General features: G+C 55.2%; 4 protein-coding genes and 1 pseudogene across 5 annotated transcripts, besides 1 other annotated feature; 2 read left to right on the top strand and 3 right to left on the bottom strand.

The window, feature by feature from the left end:
• Positions 1–310: 310 nt before the first annotated feature.
• On the bottom strand, positions 311–2,118 carry NCS54_00690900 (Alpha-1,2-Mannosidase; the record flags this gene model as incomplete). Its single annotated transcript, XM_053152350.1, has 2 exons — positions 311–490; positions 541–2,118. The coding sequence occupies 2 exons, from the start codon at positions 2,116–2,118 to the stop codon at positions 311–313; spliced, it is 1,758 nt and encodes a 585-aa protein (XP_053008325.1).
• A 1,848-nt stretch (positions 2,119–3,966) lies between these two features.
• NCS54_00690800 (Regulator-nonsense transcripts 1) lies at positions 3,967–7,272 on the bottom strand (the record flags this gene model as incomplete). The annotated part of the gene is made up of 2 exons (XM_053152349.1): positions 3,967–6,931; positions 6,986–7,272. The coding sequence occupies 2 exons, from the start codon at positions 7,270–7,272 to the stop codon at positions 3,967–3,969; spliced, it is 3,252 nt and encodes a 1,083-aa protein (XP_053008324.1).
• A 618-nt stretch (positions 7,273–7,890) lies between these two features.
• NCS54_00690700 (Brix domain-containing protein) lies at positions 7,891–8,844 on the top strand (the record flags this gene model as incomplete). The annotated part of the gene is made up of 2 exons (XM_053152348.1): positions 7,891–7,896; positions 7,954–8,844. 2 exons carry the CDS (start codon positions 7,891–7,893, stop codon positions 8,842–8,844), a joined length of 897 nt encoding a protein of 298 aa, XP_053008323.1.
• Positions 8,845–10,546: 1,702 nt separating this feature from the next.
• On the top strand, positions 10,547–11,653 carry NCS54_00690600 (T-SNARE coiled-coil-like proteiny domain-containing protein; the record flags this gene model as incomplete). Its single annotated transcript, XM_053152347.1, has 3 exons — positions 10,547–10,615; positions 10,701–11,234; positions 11,303–11,653. 3 exons carry the CDS (start codon positions 10,547–10,549, stop codon positions 11,651–11,653), a joined length of 954 nt encoding a protein of 317 aa, XP_053008322.1.
• A 1,041-nt stretch (positions 11,654–12,694) lies between these two features.
• Positions 12,695–14,752, bottom strand: NCS54_00690500 (annotated as a pseudogene). Its single transcript has 3 exons — positions 14,567–14,752; positions 12,993–14,427; positions 12,695–12,942 (listed from the first exon to the last, which is right to left on the bottom strand).
• Positions 12,695–14,752: a sequence feature.
• Positions 14,753–15,496: the final 744 nt, after the last annotated feature.

Here is a 15,496-nt window from a genome sequence, read left to right as displayed (position 1 = left end):
TCTCTCTAGGGAAATTGGGATTGTCAAGGGCACCTTGAAGAGTTTCTTGACTGAAGTTCATATCTTGTCCTGAATCTCGGCTTGGACCCTTGACGCGGGGACCTCGATCATCGTACGACAGCATCATGGGTAGGTAGTCTCATCGCCCATAAACAGCAAGTCTTGTGGATTAAACATGTACTCAAAATCATTATTTTACCCCTTCATTATCCCTGGAAGATGCCTCTTCTTGCCGTACGCACGTTAGTTACCCGTCATTATCCCAGAATCTCAACCAGGCCCAAAAAACCCCAGATCCAGAAACCCGTGCCTATCCGCCGAAACTCCACCACGACTTGCCCTTCTTGGTCTCGACCTCGTACGGATCCTGGCCCTTGGGGCGCTTGAAGGGGTGCGCCTCGGTGTTGAAGACCCATTCGTCTAGGCTCAGGACCTCAGAGTCCTCAAAGATGAGGTAGAAATACTTGATTGTCTCGGACAACCAGAATGTCTGTCAAGAGTCAGCTTCATTCTCCTTGCCAAGTGGTAACTAAAACTCACCTCCATAGAGTCCTGCTTTTCTGACTTTCTGTCGTTAACATCACTTATCACAGCGAAAGCGTCTGCCGTCTCCGTGGCATCGGTAATCGCCTGCCACATCCGCCACGCAGCTTCCCGCCAGACATTATCACCGGTGATACGCCACATGTAAAAGACACTCTCAATGGCTTCAGGTCGGAGCCGGTATTGCGCGTCTCGCACCCGGACAAAACCCTCTGGGAGCTTATCCTTCTTCTCGACAGGCTTGTCCGCCCAGAGACACTTGCCATCAATGGTCTCACAGGGCTCGAGCTGAGCAATCTCGGGCATGATGCCAGTAGCAAAGGCATTATACGCCCAGATACAACCGTTTGTCAGGCGCACGCCAAGGTCCACAAAGTCGGTGCGGGAGAGGAGCTTGCCAGCAAGGGCATAAGTACCACCGACAAAGCATGTCAGATGCTGCATCTCAGCGGTGAGCTCAGATTCACCCCTCTCGCCCGCCACAGCATTACCCGCCAGCAGAATGTTCAGGTCCTTGGGGTTTCGTGGCCGGTAGAGCAGATGCTTGGTCGCCGTGTCGAGAGCGGTTTTTGTCATCTGAACGTATTCGGGGTCCAGGCCTCCCAGAAGAGCGTGCATCTTGGGCAAGTACTCGTAGAGAGAATCCGCGCCAGCTCCCAGGGTGAAACGAGACTCGTCAACCTTCTCATCCCTGTAGTTCATGACATGTGGCCACAAGCCGGGGATCTTGGTGTTCATCTGGTTTCGGTAGAAGAACTGCTTGATACGCTCGGTGGCATCATAGTACTTGGGGTTACCAGTGATCTGCGTCAAACGAGTAAACTCGAGACACATGGAACCGCCTGCAGCGCCCGACATACTCTCATCAGCCTTTTGGGTGCCCTTCTTGGCATCCTTGAAGTAGAGCCAGTGGGAAGGCAGCCGGTTCGGTGTATCGAAGGTGGCGTACAGCATCTCGCCCAGCTCAATGGCCTTTCCAAGCAGGACGGCCTCGTCGGAGAGCTCGTACGCAGAGATGAGGCCACCGAGGTGACGGATGGCGACCTCGAAAAGGTTGATGTAATCATCATGGGTGTGAGCCCAGTCGATCATGGCGACAACCTGGACGGCCTCGTGGAATTCCTCCTTCATGTCGAGAAGCCAGAGGGTGTCGAGGGCATCAATGATCTGGGCGGCCCAGCCGGAAAAGGTGGTCTTGCCCTTGAGGGATAGGGGCGCAAGCTCATCCCATCCCCAGGCATGCTTCTTGTACGTGTCCCAGCTCTTGACAAAGGCCTTCCTGATGGCCACCTTCTTAGAGAGGGTCTCATGGTCATCGGCGGCCTGAGAGCGGTCGAACTGGACCCGGGGCAGGATCTTGGCGGTGGCATTGGGAGGTGCCGTCACATTCCCCGGGGGATGGAAGACCTGGGTCTTGCTCCAGTCATAGCTGCTGGGGAGGTAGTTATAGGTTCCGATCCTGACGGTGCGGTAGCGCTCGATGGGCCGGAAGTTGTGGACAAGGAACCATGTAACGGCGATGAAGACGAAGAGGATAAAGTAGCGACGGCTCAGACCCTTGAGTTGACCGAACATGATGGGCGCATTACGGGTTGAACCGCCTCAAACTGTCTGGATGGAAGAAGAGGTTGTACTGATTGCACGTGACGAAATATTCGCTGTGTCTCAACTTTCAAGAGACTGAAGGAGCGAGTGAGGCACTGGAAGTCGAGGCACACAAGAATCACGCGCACCCAAAAAGATCCGAATGGTAGCGAGCGAAGAAGAAGAAAAAAAGACGAGATCCTCCCAAGGTCGCGGCGGGTTGTGGAGGAGCGAGAAGGAGAGACACGCAACAAGCCACGAAAGAAGAAGTGAGAGGAGGGAGAGATGGGATGGAGAGGGATGTGGGTTAGGAACAAGCCAAGGGAAAGCCAAGGGAGGACGGATAAGAAATGTCCCCAAGTATTACATATGCAGCCTCAGGGGGTGGGTGAGAATAGAAGACTGTGCGTGTGTGTGTGTGTGTGTGTGTGTGTGTGTGTGTGCTGAGCCGCACAGGACTTGTTGCTATTCTGTCCAAATGGAGCCTTGCAAGCTGGATACTCTCACTTGCCCAGAGACAAGGAACCTACTGCTTCCAGCTTTTGTCTTCCATGTCCTGGATCCAATGTGTTTCGTGGATGGCCCACGAAGTTGCGACGGAGAGTGACGTAGAAATTAGTAGATCACGTCCAAGCTTCATCCCAAGACAAGACGCGCAACTTTGCCTGGTCCATTTAAACCGCGTTATCCCCCAGAAAAAATTGGCCCTGACCCGGACCCAAGCCCGGGGCCCCTGGACCCCTGACGCTGCCTACAGTGCATCATAAGCACTATGTGGGAATTCCCTAGTGCTGCAACCCCCTGGCACAACGAATACCCCTCTGCGTTGTTTCCCGTCTCAGCCCAGTTTGGCTGCTCTGCCCTGGGAATGTCTGGCCTTTCATTGGAGGTTCATCCTGGCTTATCACATTTGGAACATCTTTCCCCTGAATGATCGGGACGTGGGGGCTGTTGTGGCTTGCCCTGGCGCTCTGGCCATTTGTTCTCATCCTGACTGAGCGTATGAACCAACATGGATGACACCTGAGCTGAACATCCTCGAGTCTAGTGTCGAGTAGACTCGGCTCAAGGGCAATCCATTCTTGCGTGATGGCAGCTTGGTTCGACATGAGGCATTATCATTACATTACTCTCAAGCCTCCAACTTGGTACTCTCGCGCCAGCACGTTCACCAGAGATCAACAACCATAAATAAAGGAATGACTCAAGTTAATTGTCTATCTATCTTGAAAACGGGTGACTGCGGTCGGTTAAAAATTCAACTTGGTACTAATAGCACCGCATAACTCGACTACCAGGCGGTCAGGAAGTCTTGAGATGTGGATTTCGCCATCATATCATGCTTATGAGGCGTCTCCTCCATCATCACAATCGACGGCCGCTTAACGTCAAGCCGTCCTCTTCGACCATCCCTGCCCTCTCCTGCCCTCTGCTCTCCTCTACTCGCCCCTTCTGCACACTCCTCTCATCCTCGCTCCAGCCCCTCCGCTATCACTATTCTTTGAAGATCAAGACAATCTGCACCTGCCGGGCCTGCTACGACTCCATGGTGGTCGTCGTAGGTCGAGCCGCTGGCAACGCGATTTCCATGTCTCTGTCCTGGCCTGTCGAGCCGGCCGGCGTCCAAAAGTCGGACACGACACGGTCTCTGCCGTTCACGCCGGCCTGACCGCGTTGAGTCTCTGACTGACGGGAGCCCCTGACGGAAAAGGCTTCTTTCTGAAGAACCACAACCATTTGCCGACCGCTCTTGGTGATCCGGCGGTGGCAGGTCGTGCACCAGAGCCCGTGAGATGCAAAATTGGTGTCATCATCTGTTCGTAGCACTCACGTCCTTCTTCAGTCGTAGCCACCGCCAATCTGGCTGTGGAATGCCGTGCTGATGCTCTTCTCGTCGTCGTCGAAACGTCGTCCATAACCGTTACCTGGAACCATACGTCCACTGCTCTCGACGTACTGCTTCAGTCGATCGCTCTGGCTGTATGAAACAGGCCGCATTCCCGTCACGACATCGTGGAGCCCTGCTCCGAGGCTAACACCGCCTTGGCCAACACCCTTGCCGCCGATCACGCTCGAAGTTGCATCCGTGAATTCCGAGTTGGCCACGCTCTCGCCTGCAATGCTTTCCGTAGCACGGCTGCGGGCCTTTCCACCACGGCCAGGAGCTGCGACACCGGGCAGGCCGGGCCATTGATCGGGAGTAAAGCTCGAGAACATAGGAGGGAACGCGCTGTTGAGTGAAGCGCCGCCAAACGCAGAACCGTGAACAGACGAGACATCGTCAGGGATGTACGACACCATAGAGCCCAGGTCGAAATCTCGGCCCGCGGCGGGTGGTGGGTTGAACCGTCCGTTAGGATAGCTGCCAGCTCCGAACTGCGGCTGCTGGTTCTTCTGGCGGTAGCTCACCTTGGGGCGGCTGAACTGCAGCAAGCAGGCCTGGAGGTTGGTCAGGGGACCTTCAACGAAACACTTGCGATCCTTGAAGTGAACCAGGAGGTTGTGCCAGAGCTCGTGCTTGGACAGGACCTTGGGGTTTCCGAGGATAACAAGGCCATACTTGGCTCGGGTCAAGGCCACGTTCAGACGACGGGGGTCAGACAAGAAACCAATGCCCTGGTTGTCGTTGGATCGAACACAAGAGAGAACGATAAAGTCCTTCTCACGACCCTGGAAAGCGTCGACTGAAGCCACCTCAACTTCTTTGTAATATTCCTTCTTGTAAGTACCTGAGTTCTGCATGGTAGTCACAATGTAGCTTCGTTGGCCCTCGTACGGAGTAATAACACCGATATCAGCGGGCTTTACGCCGGCCTTGAAGAATCTGGTGACTGCCTTCTCAACATTGGATGCTTCCGTGCGGTTGAGGTACGATGTTCCAGAAGCCGAGATTTCCTCATGGCCCAGGTTGGACCAGAACATCATGGGCATTTCCGCAACGGGCCAAGGGAAGTCCACATCCTTTCGCAGCCGGTTCTCGTGGGTAACACCGTTTTGCAGAGTACCTTCGTAGAACATGTTGGACGGGAACTCGGACAGGCAAGGGTGCATTCGGTACTGAATGTTGAGTCGGATGGGCGAGAGCTTCAGGTTAACCAATCGCTCAAAGAGAGACTGGTTAAGTCCAGCCTTGGCTGCCTTCTTGTTCATGATGACTGGGCCAAGTTGCTTGTGGTCACCGACCAGAACAACTTGCTTGCAACCGAGGACAAGGGGAATCATGCATTCGGGCTCGGCCGACTGGGTTGACTCGTCGATCAGGACATTGCGGAACTTCATCTTAGAAAGACGAGGGTCACCAGCACCCACGCAGGTGCAGCAGACAACATCAGCGTTGTTAAGGATGTCACGCTCTGCGACCTTGGTGAGCTGCTTGTACTTCTTCTCATCCTGGCTCGACAGTTCGCCCAACTCGTTCTTCAGCTGCGAGAGCTTGACGAGCTCACTGTTGTGCTCCGACATGCGCACTTGCTCGTGCAGGGCGAGGAAGCTGACAGACGATTCGACATCCTCGCGAGACTTGGCAGTAAGACGAACAACCTTGAGTCCGGTACGGTGAACTCGCTCGCACAGCTGGTCAACAGCAACGTTAGATGGCGCACAAACCAGAACCTGGTTGCCGCTCATCTTGGCGAGGTGGTAGATGATGGTGGCAGAAGTGACCGTCTTGCCAGTTCCAGGGGGACCCTGAATCAGACTCAGTGGCTTCTGGAGAACAGTCTTGATGGCATTGACCTGGCTAGGGTTGAGATCAGGGAGGCCAGGGGCAGACCACTTCTTAGGCAGGCTTGTCTTGAGAGGCTGCAACTGAACTTCGTGGCCCAGCAAGGTGTGGAAGATGTAGCCAGAAACGCTCATGTCATCGACGGCGAACGTCTTCATAGCTAGCTGCATACGGTCGTAAGAAGTGGCCTTCCAGACGTAATCAGCCGAGAAGTTGTGAGATAGATCAGTAGGAACCGACTTCTCGTTTCCGGTCTTGCGCAACTCGAGCGTCACCTCGTCCGACTGGTTGTTGGGGATCTTAATCACGTAGCCAACACCTTCCCAGGGGGATCGGAGCTCGCCCTTGTAGCGAAGTCGCATCTCATCACCAACGGCAAGCTTAACATCGCCAGACTCAATCTTGTGCAGGTTGAAGCTGACAAGGTGCTTGTTGTTCAGACCATAGTCCCAGCGAACGATGAGGCCATCCTCGGACTGCGCCTCCTTGAGCTTCTTGTCGTAGTCGGACTCCATCTTGACCAGGGGGCCGAAGATATTCTGGTAGTGATAGGGATCGTCGTATTGCAGCAGGACGGGGTTAGGATCGTCATCGATGCTAGACGCCTTTTCAAGGTCAACCACCGTCGCCTTGGGCTCGATCTTCCACATCTCTTCCAGCTTGGCAATCATGTTCGGCGTCAAATGGCGAGCTCGGAGCTGCTCGGAATCAGAAGGGGTCGCCACCAGCCAGGGCAGGAAAGCGCGTTCTTCGATGAGGGGTTGCCATCGCGAGGTATCCCAGTTCATGTCCTTGTTCGATGTGTTGGCAGCACATGGCTGTCGGCAGAGCAAAACGACGACCGTATCAGACTTGGCCGGAATGAAACCCAGGAGGAACGCGTTCTTTGTCCCGCAGTTGTAGCACTCCAGCACGGTATCGCCCAGGGTCGACTCGGGGTGTAGCTGAACCTCCTTGTGGCGAGCTCGAACAAGATGGTTCACAATGTGGGTGGAAGTACCATTGCCTCTGGCACTGCAGAACCACTTGTTGCAGGTGAGGCACTTAACGACGCATCCTGGGGAATGAATTCCGCAGTATCTAAGCCCATGTCAGCCTGGCCCAGGGATAAATCCAGACGGGAAGAAAACCTACGCGCAGGCATGGGCCGGAAGCTCCTTCTCCTCCTCGGGGCCCTTGAGCTTGAGTCCAGTCAAGCCATCGATCGGAACACTATTCAGACTATCGTTGTCGTCTTCTTCGAAAGCCTCGGTTTGGTTGTCGTCATCATCGGCTCGGCGACGGCCACTTCGATCTCCATATTTGCCATAGAGCAAGCTCTCGTCGGGGTCGATCGCGGACAGGTCGTCGGCTCCAGCCTTGATGGCGGCAGCGGAATCGGATATCAAATGATTCCCAACATGGGTAAACGCGCCCTCCATGTTGGTGTTGTAGTAAAGTTGTTGGCGGCTCGTAGGGTTTTCCTTGGCCAAAGAATCAACATCAGTGCCCCGCGCAATGGTGGCGGTGACGCAGTGAACGAGGGCAGCGCCAAAACGCCTCAAAATCACCCCAAAGCGAGCGCGACTCACCTACAGCTTCTATTCTTTCGGTACGGGACCCGTATGGAGGCCCAGGGGCGACTCGGGTCGGAATGGGAAAGTGATTGGGAGTTGCAGATCGCTGGTAAGGCTCACATCATCGCGAGGAAGAATGCGCCGGGACGAGAACGTGGCAGGGTGCGGGAGGAAGACTCAAAGTCAAGCAAGACGGTCGGGTGGCACAAAACCTTGCTAAGCACGCTTCTCAAGGTTTCGGCGACAAATTTGTTCTCTTGTGAACCAGAATTATATCGATGGGTGAACAGTTGGATCCTCTTTGCCGGCGGAGTTTGGTGGGACATTTTGCGCCCACGTGATAGGGCGCCTTTGTTATCGAGTAGTGGCGGCAGGCCGAAAGGCTGATAAGGAACTTTTTCGCGGCGGCGCTCGGGAAATTTTATATCAACCGCCAACTTTGAAGAAAGCTTCCTCACAGTGGGCATTTGTTGTTTCTTCATCATGATTGTAAGTAATTGAAGGTTTGTTTATTGAGCCATCATCAGCTAATACTTGGACTTCAAGCGCAAGCAAGCGCGCCAACGGCGCGACTACCTCTACCGACGAGCTCTCCTCCTTCGAGACGCCGAGATCAGCGAAAAGCGAGCCAAGCTGAGGTCTTCGCTGGCCTCGGGAAAGCCATTGGATCCTTCCATTGCCAACGACAAGTCTCTGCGCAAAGACTACCAGTACGATGAGTCGCGGCCCGATCTCACCACGAACGAGCAGCTTGACCTCGACGACGAGTATGCCCAGCTTTCAGGCATTGTCGACCCCCGTGTGCTTGTGACGACTTCCCGCGACCCTTCTGCGAGGCTGGCAGCTTTTGCGAAGGAGATCCGACTCCTCCTTCCCACGGCTGTCCGTCTCAACCGTGGTAACCTCATCTTGCCCGACCTCGTGCGATCCGCCCAAGCTGCAGGCCTCTCCGATGTTGTTCTTCTCCACGAGCATCGCGGTACTCCAACTGCCATGACCTTGTCGCATTTCCCTCACGGCCCGACGATCTCGTTTTCTTTACACAACGTGGTTTTGCGACACGATATTCCCGGCAGTGTGCGAGGAACTGTCAGCGAGTCGTACCCTCATCTCATCTTTGATGGCTTCACGACTCGGCTGGGAGAGCGGGTTGTCAAGATTCTGAAGCATATTTTCCCTCCAAGGGAAGCTATCACGGCAAAGAACAAGGTCGGCAACCGAGTTGTGACATTCAAGAACATCGAGGACAGCATTGAAGTTCGACACCACGTTTTTGTGAGGACGGGTTACGACAGCGTCGAGTTGGCCGAGGTTGGACCACGCATGACTATGAGAGTGTTTGAAATTCGAGGCGGTACTCTGGAAAACAAGGATGGTGATGTTGAATGGCATCTCACGCAATATACAAGAACGGCCAAGAAGAAGAATTATCTCTAAACTGGCCGAGCCACACCAACGATGCTTGCAGATCTGCTGCTACATTGCAGCAAGCTAAGTCAACCACCATCATCTTGGATCAGGCCACAGGCAGGCTGCATGCCTATTCTGGGCCCGGCATCGTACCTGTACAAGTTATCCGAGACACTCGGTTCCACGTGGGATATCCGAACTATGTGCTCAATTCATGTCGAAAACGAGATGGTGGAGTGTCAACCAGCAGCGGTGACGTGGCGGGGGAGGCCTAGGTCGGGAAAATCGGGAGTTTGGAGTTCTTGGTTGCAAAATGCTAGACGTTAAGGCGATGATTTTGAGCAGACGGTCAACATTTTATGGCGAAATGGCCGTTATGGTTCACAAGAGGGGAGAGTGGCTATTGGTTGATGACGACCAACATCAGCACTTGAATGTGTGTGTGTATGACGGTGACTATAACAGAGATCATAAGGAAGGAATATGCTCCATTGCTACCTACCTAGGTACCCAGTCATTGACTGCAGCCTGATGTGAAAGAAGCCGACTAGTTAGACGATGCACCGTCTATGGAATCTGTGGCTGGACTACGCCATGGATGAATTGAGTGCATGTGGAATCGACATCTCGGTCTTGGCAACTGCCAATCGGTCTCATCAACGGCCAAGCCACACCCAGATTCTGGCCTGGACTGGCTTGGATGTCCGACGGACACGGGCCCGGGTGGGCTAGCTGCAACTCTGACAGGTCGGACCGGGCTCAAGCTGGGGAAGAAAGCAGTTCGCATTTCGCAGGCCGAGAAAAGCGGTCACAGCCTCAATCGCTGACGACTAGAATGGAATGGCGAAGACGAGCGGGCTGAGCAGAGCAAAAGATAGGCCCTTGGTTCGTCCAGACAGTGGACTCCATCGCCATAGACCTGCCCAGGTAGGCAAATCGGCAGGCAGTGCTTATTTTTGGAGACCGGACGACTGTCCCCCCGCCACTTGCGTACGCAGCCTTCGACTTTTCTTCGTCTGGGCTGCGGACGAGCTGCTAACGATTCTTGGAGTGGGCCCGAGGCTGCCGAAAGAGAAGGGAAGCATCGTAAGCGTCCATCCATGGCTGGGTCATAAGCAGCGCAGTTCCGAGTATCATTATTTCCATCTCTCCCTTTGTTTTGTTCGCAACATCCATTCCTGATTAAACAAATCAATCTCCCCTGTCCAATCTCACGCGATCGTCTCTCGTGTTTCTTGGACCGAGCTCTCCTCCCCTCAACTTAATTACTTTTACGGGTCTTGTTTCTCCTCTTTCATCTCCAAAACCTGGGTCGTGGGCCCCCTACGTCACGTTTCAGCGCATCCATCCATTCCCTCCAGCGCTACCCGTCCACTGAACGGCCGCCCGGCCCCCGTCGTCCGACCCTGCGCCGTCTGCCAACCTAACCGCTGAGAGAAAGAGAAAAAAAAAGGGCCGCGCCACCTACTGACCACTGGCGTTCGGCTTGGGTGTCATAAGCACTTCCTCCCTCGCCCAGCAACAGGCCCCCCCCCGGCCGCTATTCCTTCCTCCCATCCACAGCCCGAGCCAAGGCAGCGCCCCCAGAGAAGAAGCTCGGTAGCCTCATCTCGTCGCTCTCACCACCAACGGCCCGCCCTCCCCCAGCCTTTTTAGCCTCCTCCTCCTCCTCCCATCATCATCCATCCCTCCCCGCCATTGCTACTTCCACCCAGCATCGCCGTTCACCATGTCTTACGGCCAGTACAGCCAGAACCCCTATCAGCAGGGCCCGGCCGAAGAGTCTGGCTATGGTCAGGTAAGCAAGCAAGCGAGCGCAGCTTCATTTCCCGCCGACAACCGACAGACCACAATTTGCTGACTCGGATGCTGCGATGCTTCAGGCCAATCCCTATGCGCAGAACGCGCCGGTCCAGGGAGACAACCAGTATGAGATGCAGGACTACAACCAGCAGCCTCCCGCTTCGTCAAGCCTCTCACAACAGGAGTTCCTCAACCGCGTTCAGAACCTCCGCAACGAGATCAAGGCCCTGACCAACGACGTCGACTACATCGGCCAGCTCCACCAGCGCACCCTCAGCAGCACCGACGGCACCGCCAACCAGCAGCTTGAGCAGTATGTCTCTCAGACCCAGATCCGCAACACCGCCATCAAGGACGGCATCAAGGGCCTCGAGCGCGACCTAGCAAAGACCACCGACAACTCCCGCACCACAAAGAACACCCAGCTGCAGTCCCTCAAGACCTTTTTCAAGTCGGAGCTCGACAAGTACCAGAGCATCGAGCGCGACTACCAGCAGCGCTACCGCGACCAGATCGCCCGCCAGTACCGCATCGTAAACCCCGATGCTTCCGAGGATGAGGTTCGCCAGGCCACCGAGGCCGATTGGGGCAATGAGGGTGTTTTCCAGACTGCTGTTAGTAATCTCCGCGTTGACAACCACACCCTGCCGTGATCCCCGAGCTAACGTGTAACCCCAAACAGCTGCGGACGAACCGCACCGGACATGCCAGCTCCGTGCTTGGCAACGTCCGCGCCCGCCACAGCGAGCTCCAGCGCATTGAGCAGACTCTCTCCGAGCTTGCTATCCTGTACCAGGAGCTCGCCACGCTCGTTGAGCAGCAGGAGCCCGTCATCCAAGCTGCCGAGACTAACGCGATTAACACGGTTGAGAACATCGAAAAGGGTAACGAGCAGGTCAAGGTCGCCAACGAGCACGCCCGCCGCCGCCGCAAGCTCAAGTGGTGGTGCGCCCTCGTCGTCCTCCTCATCATCATTGCCATCGCCGTCGGTGTTGGTGTCGGTGTCAGCGTGGCCAAGAACAGCACCTCATAGAGGAAGCGGGCATCGTCTTCGACTTCGACAGCGACGCCTTTGCCGCTACCACCATGATGATATGCTGTTATCTTGTTACGCCGTTTTCTTCCTTCATAGATATCTCCATGACTGTTGTTCGTCTTGTCGTTTCTTGACCCGCAAGACCAGAGTATACGACATATTTCATCCGTATACCACACACACCCCGATACTTACTTAATTTTTACTCTCCCCGAAGCGCCCGAGCGCTAGGGACCTCTTTATTGTTTGAAGGCGCGGAGGGCTTGGCGGAGGATTGACCAAGAAAGAGTTCTTTTGATGAAAAGGGGGTTCATGAAATGCTTCTCGCTGGGAGGGTTTATCTTGGTTGTTTTACTGGATCGGTGGTTGTTTTTTTACACCCTTTCGCTTCTCCTGTAGGAATACCTTTTGTTCTGCTCGCATGATGGAGGACAGAGTGGGATGTGAGAGAGGCACTGGGGTTGCTGTATGTATCTATTCATCTGAGGGAGGTGATCCAGAAAAGTCTTGGATGCATGAGATCCATGGTTTGGAAGAGCTCCCACGCAGGTATAATAATGTCCAAGCCTTTGTCGGCCGCCACTCTACGTCATCACGGTAACAAATTCAACTGGCACAGTAGGCATAACGAAACGACCGTATTTTGTTTTTAAAACTCTCCGTTCACCAAACGATGCCCAAATCCCCCGAGTACCTGTTGCGCTTCCCGTCCGTCCGTCCTCACAATTCCGTTATGCTGAAACAAGACATGAGAGAAGTGCTTATTATATACAGTACAATAGGGTTCGATTGTGCGCATTACAGTCCCAACTCCAGAGCATTGGGCCTCACTTCCCTGTGAGACGACGAGGCAGCGCACCCATCCGGACGAGCTCCCTCGGAAGACGGAACGGCGGGCATATCATGCCAGTCCCGCATTCCGTCCGGTTTCGACATCTTTCCGTTCCCTCCCTTCCTCTTGGTCACGTCGTTGCTCCCAAATTTCGTACACGTACACGCCGTTCCGGCCATCTTTTGTCATTTATATCACGTTCAGATTTATTGGGGACCCATTCGGAGTCCACCGGGACCACCACCCGCCAGCTTGGCTGCCAGCTTGGGGTACTTCTCGGTGACCTGGACTTGTGTTCGGGTCGCCTCAGCATATGACAAGGCGTTGACGATCTCGCCCTCGGTTCGGGCAAGCTCTGCGGCGCGTTCAAAGTACTTGAGGGCAGCGGGCACGTTGTTCTGCTGAAGGAGGAGCTGAGCCATGGTGGCGACGGCAATATCACACTCAGGGTCGACTAGATGACAGTTAGATCATACTCAAACCGACATCACTAGGGGTACTTACTGATAAGGGCCTTCTGGCAGAGAGCCTCAGCCTCCTTAAAGTCTTGCTTCCATTGGAAGAGGGCGAGGGCCTTGTTGATGAGGGGCAGCACGTTCATCGACATGGGCTTGGTCTGCTTCTCCATCTCCATGGCAGTGTCGAACTTCTCGACGGCTTCCGAGAAGTTGCCCTGGTCGAGGAGCAGCTCGCCGTAGTAGTTGTAGACATCGGGCACCTTGGGGAAGTTCTTAATGCATCGTCGGAACGTAGCCATAGAGGATGCGATTGAGCCCATCTTGTACTGGGTGACACCGAGCTGGATGTGAGAGAAGATGAAATCCTTGTCGAGATCAATAGACTTCTGGTAGTCCTTCTGGGCATCGGCAAGGTCGCCCTTGATGAAGTGAGCCTGAGCACGGTGGTAGTAGACGTCGGGGTCGTTGTTATCCTGCTCCAGGGCCTTGGCGAACTCGGCCTCGGCCTTATCGGGCTCGCCAAGCTCCAGGCTGATGCTCGCCCGCTTGATATAGCTCTGGGTCATGGAGGGGTCAAGCTCGATACTCTTGTCGAAGTCGTTGGTGGCATCGGCATGGTTGCCGAGAAGAGTGCGGAAAGTACCCCTCATGTTGTAGGCGAGCGCCTCATACTCGCCGAGATCGCCAAGCTCCAGAGCCTTCTCGAACGCCTGTCGCGCCTCCTCGTAGCCATCGCCAGTCTTCTTCTCCAGGGCCTCGAGTCCAATCTGCATCTGTCCCTTGCCGGTTTCGGGGTCCAGCTCCTCCGACTCCTCGAGGCCGGCAGGTCGGGGCTTAGGGCGGAAGCTCTGAAGGTAGTTGCCGACAAAGATGGGGCTGGGCAGCTTAGGCGGTCGGGAGGCCATCATCTCCTTGGCCTTTTGTTCGGCAAAGGTCTTGAGAAGCCTCTCGACGGCCTGGGCGGTGGACTCGCTCTTGAAGTTGTCGATGATGCATGACGCAGTGAAGTCGAGCAGGGCCTCGGAGTACTTCTTCTGGTGCTCGTAGGCGGTGGCGCGGCGGTTGATGGCCTTGACGTACTCGGGGTCCATGCTGATGGCAGCGGTGGTATCCTCAATGACCTGGTCCCATTCGCTCATGGCGCTATGGCAGGCGGCTCGGTTGGAGTAGAAGACGGGATCGGCCTTGCAGAGGATAGCCTTGGAGTAGAGGTCAATGGCCTTGTTATAGGCCTTGTCGCCGTAGGCCTTGTTACCGGCCTGCTTCAGCTTTGCGGCATACTCATCACGCTGCTGCTGGGTGAGAGTAGCGACTGTCTCCTCATTGATCTCGGGCAGCTCCGGCTCGCTCTCGGCAGTCACGGGCTTGGGTTGAGATGCACCGGTGGAGGGGGTCTCTTTGGTCTCAGCAGCCTTGCGCTCAGCCTCCTTGCGCTTTCTCCTCTCCTTCTTGCTGAGCTTGGGGGATGTGTCTTTGGAGGACTAGAGATTGGGGCGGGACGTCAGTTTGAGATTCATCATGACGAGGAAATGGTTCGATGCTACAGCCAGCCAGCCCGCACCAACTAGTGGGCGGGAGCAGCAGCAGCAGCAATGTCGAAGCGGGGTTGACAAGACATACATCAGAGAGGTAGTAGACGATACCGGCGCCCGTAACAACGACGGAGACACCGGCAATGGTGTAGACAACGGCCTTGTTCTCTGAGACCCAGTTTGTTATCCGGTCCCAGACTCCAGAGGAAGGGTCGACAGGGATAGCCGTGGGGTTGCCCGGAGGCATTGACGGAGTCGGAGCCGACATGACGAGGCCTATGGACGATTAAGGGGACCGGCGGGAGGTGAGGATGGAATCGAGGCCGTCGATGCGGTAGAAGCAGTCGGGAAGCCGATGATGTATGGGCGCGGTAATACAGGCAATGGAGTGGTAGCTACGGCGAGCTGGAGCACGCGCAAAAAAAGCTGACGGCCGTCTTTGAAATTTGGCGCTGGCTCCAGCAAGACTGCGGGCCGGGGCCCACTGAAAGTTTTTCCGGTTAGTTCCAGCACCTGCTGAAGGATGGATGGTGGATGGATTGACTGACGTATGCCTGAGGCACTCGGATGACGCCGGCTTTAAGAACCTACCAGACCAGAACATCCCACCAAGTCAGAACATAAACACCACACGTCCTATACACACGGACCTTGTTCCTTCTCGGCTCAGCCGACATGGGTTCTTGAGACGGCCAAGAGATTGCATCGTCTGTTTGCGGCCCCTACCGCCGGCTTCAAGCGGTCTGGCGATTTACGTCAAGAATGAGGTGACTTGTTGCGGGGGGTTTTGACACGATAAGATACGTGATGCCGCCGCACTGGTCTAGAGCCGATCCGAGCAATTGCGATCCAATCGGCTAGTTGAGCAAGTAGCGACTGATCTAGTCCATCTAGAGGATGGGACTTGGCCAATGCCAATTCGATACAGCTGCCAGAACTTCAATAGCGTCATCATCATTGAGAGGGGTGTGCCGTACGGATAGTCAATTGGTGCCTAGGGCACAGAACCCTCGGACTT

Source organism: Fusarium falciforme, chromosome 5 (assembly GCF_026873545.1).
Source record: "Fusarium falciforme chromosome 5, complete sequence".
Taxonomy (NCBI): domain Eukaryota; kingdom Fungi; phylum Ascomycota; class Sordariomycetes; order Hypocreales; family Nectriaceae; genus Fusarium; species Fusarium falciforme.
The sequence above is the reverse complement of the archived record's forward strand: the minus strand, read 5'-3'. Positions and strand labels throughout refer to the sequence as shown.